At 41.2% G+C, this 5,230-nt stretch overlaps 1 protein-coding gene across 1 annotated transcript in view; it reads right to left on the reverse strand.

The window, feature by feature from the left end:
- Positions 1-5,230, reverse strand: part of PDE6A (phosphodiesterase 6A, cGMP-specific, rod, alpha) — a 126,417-nt gene that overhangs the window by 54,822 nt on the left and 66,365 nt on the right. Inside the window, exon 5 of the mRNA XM_010850549.1 lies at positions 1,390-1,464. Coding sequence (XP_010848851.1) covers positions 1,390-1,464 — 75 coding nt within the window. The remainder of the gene's footprint in view (positions 1-1,389; positions 1,465-5,230) is intronic.

Below are 5,230 nucleotides of genomic sequence, written 5' to 3' on the forward strand. Positions count from 1 at the left end.
TCTCTTTCAGAATTTTCCACAGTTTATTGTGATCCACACAGTCAAAGGCTTTGGCATAGTCAGTAAAGCAGAAATAGATGTTTTTCTGGAACTCTCTTGCTGTTTCCATGATCCAGCGGATGTTGGCAATTTGATCTCTGGTTCCTCTGCCTTTTCTAAAACCAGCTTGAACATCTGGAAGTTCATGGTTCATGTATTGCTGAAGCCTGGCTTGGAGAATTTTGAGCATTACTTTACTAGCGTGTGAGATGAGTGCAATCGTGGGATAGTTTGAGCATTCTTTGGCATTGCCTTTCTTTGGGATTGGAATGAAAACTAACACAGCCAGGGTATTAATCTGAATACCTAGAGTTTGAATTAAGGTTAAATAAAGTCTGTCACACACACACACACACACTGTCCTTTATTTTGGGTAGGGTTAGTGTTGGCTAGGGAGAATCAGGCCTCCTAGCAGAAATGGTATACTGTTTCAGACAGCCTGGAAGGTTTTGTGAGAAGATGACTGGACTAAAGCTCAATTCAGGACACAGCTATGCTGCTTACTTATTCTATGTGGCCTCAGCTAAAGTCATTCTACAGGTTCTATAGGCCATTTGAGTGCCGGGTCTGTTTACCCTGCTTCATCTTTGCATCCCCACATATTTCATTACAGCTTCTCTAAAGTGTTTATGTCTCATCTTTAAAATGTAGCAATAGTAGGAGGCCAGAGGTTGCACACTGAAATGCCAAGGGAGACCTAATAGAAACATAAATGAGAGGAGGCAGCCAGGGGTACACAAGAGGGAGTCAGGGGGACTGTGGCAAACTAGGGAGCTCAGGCCAGGTTGCTAGGAGGCAGCTGCTACTCAGGTCCAATCAAATTTCACCTGTGGGATGGGGGTGGGGGGGCTGTGCAGTTTTGAATGGTCTGCCACCTTTTCAAAAGAATCTGAGAATCTAGACATTTGTTGGAAATAAAGAATTAAAAAACTTTCATAACTAAACATATTTATCTATTGACTGGAAATGACCTTCCGGCTATCAACGTGTACATCTAGATTCAATTTTGAGATTATTTACATCTTTAATAATCTACAGTTCTGCTGAGTGAGTCCTTAAGCATGTTGCTTGATCTTTCTGGACTTCTTTCCTCATCTATGGAATAAGAATAGTTTCCCTCTTCTGTCAGTCCCACCAGGTTGTTGTGAAACTCCAGGGAGATATTAAAAACACCTTGCAAAATACAGGGCTTGAGCAATTGTGAGGAATTACCATAATTTCAAAGGCGACGACCCAACCCAGAAGAGATAAATACCTACGTGGTAGAGAAACTTCAGCAGGGCCTACAGTGCCTTACATGATATTTCATTAACCATTTGTTCATACTAAACAGGTCAGAGGGAGACCTACCCTTCCATCCGGAGTCCTGGGACCAGCGTAGGGTGGAGCCTCCCCCATCAGGACTGGCCACACATCAAAAAATTCCTAGGATTGAGGAAAACAATAATTATGTGTCTTGAAAGCAGATCAAAAAAGGAGATTAAGAAAATAAGACTCACCTGGATGATTCATCTATCACTGAAATTTGGAAGATGGGAAGAACTCAGTGGAACCTAAGCTTGGCAGGGCTGCAAGATTCACTAGACTTGGAAAAAGTCAATTGTGTCTGTGCTTTGAAATATATCAGTATCATCAGAACTGGATCTGTCTAATCAATAACCAAGAATGGGAGCTAAGCAAGAGCAACCTCATACTTCCTCTGCTGTGGGACATGAGAAGGAAAAAGTGGACTCTATGGCCAAGAAATTTACCTTACATACCTGCTAAACATGTGATCAAATGTTTAGCTAGAACAGTGTTTCTTATAGTATCATTTATAGCGGTGAAAAATTAGAAAAAACCTACGATGGCACAGTGGTAAAGAATCTGCCTACAATGCAGGAGACATGGGTTTGATCCCTAGGTCAGGAAGAGTCCCATGGAATAGGAAATGGCAACCCACTCCAGTATTCTTGCCTGGAGAGCCCCACGGACAGAGGAGCCTGGAGGGCTACAGTCCATGGGTTCACAAAGAGTTGGATATGATTTAGTGACTGAGCACGAAGTATCCAAAAGGAGGAGACTTATTAAATCAATTATGGTATATCTGCTGCTGCTGCTGCTAAGTCGCTTCAGTCGTGTCCGACTCTGTGCGACCCCATAGACGGCAGCCCACCAGGCTCCGCCGTCCCTGGGATTCTCCAGGCAAGGACACTGGAGTGGGTTGCCATTTCCTTCTCCAATGCATGAAAGTGAAAAGTGAAAGTGAAGTCACTCAGTCGTGTCTGACTCCTAGCGACCCCATGGACTGCAGCCCACCAGGCCCCTCCGTCCATGGGATTTTCCAGGCAAGAGTACTGGAGTAGGTTGCCATTGCCTTCTCTGATGGTACATCTAGCAACAAGCATATTACAGACGTGTATGTATTGATTAAAAAGATGTCCATGATACATCAATGAATAAAAAATGTGAAGTGATAGATAAATAGATCATGTGACCCTCAATGGTTTAACTCTGTATAGAAAATGCTCTCAAAGAATTCACAACAAAGTATTAACAATTGACTTTCTCGGGATTCTTCCTTAATAAAATGTATGGCTTTCATAATAAAATTTTTTTTTCCAAATAAGGAAAGAGAAGCAATGGTGCCAAATATGGACAGATAGACCTTTGAGCTTCAAGGGAAAGGATGACACCTGTAAGATAACTGGCAAAGACAGGGGCAGAGAGAGGAGAGAAAAGAGCCAGCAAAGGCTCTGCATGGTCACGCAGCCCCAGGAGAAGAAACTGACTAGGACGCCACACAGGCTTCCTTGCTGCTTCTCCTCCGGTTTTTCTGCAACACATGCTGCTGCACACTTGGGTTGGGCCAAAGCTGGGCCTGAGGAGGAGGCCCCTGTCCTCCAGTGCCTCTCTGTTTACTTATCTGCTGTGTTTAGAGACAGTGATCTGCTCACTCTGGGTTACCATGGGCAGGATGTCAAGCCCCTCTGCTTCGTGAACTCTCTCTCTCTCTCATTTGAAAATATTTGTCATGGTGGTTTGTCTGCTCTTACATCATCCAGAGGGCAAGCAGATGGCAAATGAAGTCCACATGAAATTCACATTTCACGTCCTCACCCTTCTGCCCAGTTGGACTCCTCCTCTTGACTGTCGACAACAGGAAGCAATTCAGTTCTGGGTGAAAATGAGAGCTGGGGACCTACCTAAGCTCCACAACATGCTTCGTGCTGGATAGAGACAAGGTACAGTTCATGCCCAGAGGATCTACTATCTCATGGAGGAGACAACTAAGCCTTTGAGTGACTTTAGTAAGGTAGCCAAGGTAAGAATCAAAACAGTAACAAAAAGAGAACACAAATGTTGAGACCAGAAGAAGGCTATCAGGCTGACACTGTTGAGGTCAAACACCGCACAGTTTTGAAGACTGTCCTGAGGAGAAGCAGATGTCAACAAAGGGTGCACTGGAATGTGGGGCGTGTTTGTGCCTGCCGTCCTCTGTCCCGTCTCTCTCTCTCTTTTACTTCTAAACAGCCTTCCTGAGATATAATTCATACACCTTGTGACTCGCCCAGCTTAACTGTACAATTCAGTGGCCTTTATTGACATTTTTCATAATGTCAATACTTCAGTTAAGAATTTAGCTATCTGGGGTAGGGCAAGGGGGCGGGGAGGGGAAAGAGAACCAGTTCTTAGAGTGATTATAGGCAACCCAACCCACTTCTAATTGCTAGATTGTTCCATCTATTGGGGATGACTAAATCAGGATATTCTCATTTAATTGTGACTTTCCCTTTTGAGGGAGAGTTCAAAAGAAACAGAGGGCAGAATGCTGCAGCTTAGAGCTGTGTTTTGATCTTTTAAGATACAAACTGTTTGCACCTTAAAATGGACTCTTGAGAATTATAAGGACATCACAAAATTTATCCTTACCTTATAACATATTAATAATTTCAAGATGAGTAAAAGATGAAAATGTATTAATCAAAGCAATTAAGGTTATTTCAGACTATAGTATTCAGGTTGAGGAAGTCTTTCTTAAACAAAATTCAAAACACAGAAGCCATAAAATTTAAATCTTCTGTATTATGAAAGATGCCATAGACAAAGTTAAAATATAATCCACAGAAAAGGAAAAGGAAAATATGGTTGCAGCTAGGTGACGGATACATAATCTATATAATATAAAGCACTCTTATATTTTAAAATTTAAAGGTGGAAAAAGAATTCAATTTTAAAGGTGGAAAAATGGGCAATATATTGCACAGAAAAACTTGGGCAATATATGTAAAAAGAAAAGTTAAATTACAAATAAATATGCAAAATGTATTTACTCTTCTATGATAATCAGTGAAAAAACAATTAGAAAAGAAGAATAATAACATTTTTGCCTGTTTAAGTAGGAAAAATACAAAAGATTTATGATACACAGAATTGGGGGCAGGAGTTTGGAGAAAGGGAACTCTCACGCAGTGCAAGTAGGAGTATAAAATGATTTGGCCTTTAGACGAAAAATTTGGGGAAAGCGAAATAAAATTTTTTTCTTAGTAATCTACTTCCACACCTTTGTCCTATAGATAGTCTCTGTCGAGTGGGCAGGAATTTAACTCCAAGGTTGTTCATTACAGCATTGCCTTTAATTGCAAGACTATCTAGAAATGATTTAAATGCCCAGAAATAGGGGAAAGGATAAACTAATTATGGTATACCAATACTATTTTAAAAAATGAGATAAATCTATGTGGACTAAAGAACAAAAAAAGAGGATTTCTACTACTACCAATGGTAGCCAGTCTGTTGCAAACCAATCCTCCAACTGAGAATTATCATGAATCTGGACTCTGTATATGTATGTGTGTATGCATATATAAACATTTATGTGAAGGAATCATAGCGCTAGCAAGGCAGCAATAATTTGATGGGCCAAGATCTCACAGAGAAGGGAAGCCCAGAGATATGAGCCTGATGCCTGATTCAACTTTTCCTCTTACTGACACCAAAGATGTTGTGGAGCAACTGGAAAGGTGTGCAAAGCTTTCAGTAGACCTACTTGGCTAGTAGGACTAGGTTGAAATTTGGGACCTGCCAAAAAGGAGACATCCTTGAAAGCAACCCAGGTTTTTAGCCTGTCCTTCCTAAAGATTTATACTCTAGGAGTAAAAGTGAATCAGAAACAGAATAACCCTCACAAAAACTGAAGACCAGCTTCAAA

This window comes from Bison bison, unplaced genomic scaffold, assembly GCF_000754665.1.
Source record: "Bison bison bison isolate TAMUID 2011002044 unplaced genomic scaffold, Bison_UMD1.0 scf7180017864291, whole genome shotgun sequence".
Classification (NCBI taxonomy): Eukaryota; Metazoa; Chordata; class Mammalia; order Artiodactyla; family Bovidae; genus Bison; species Bison bison.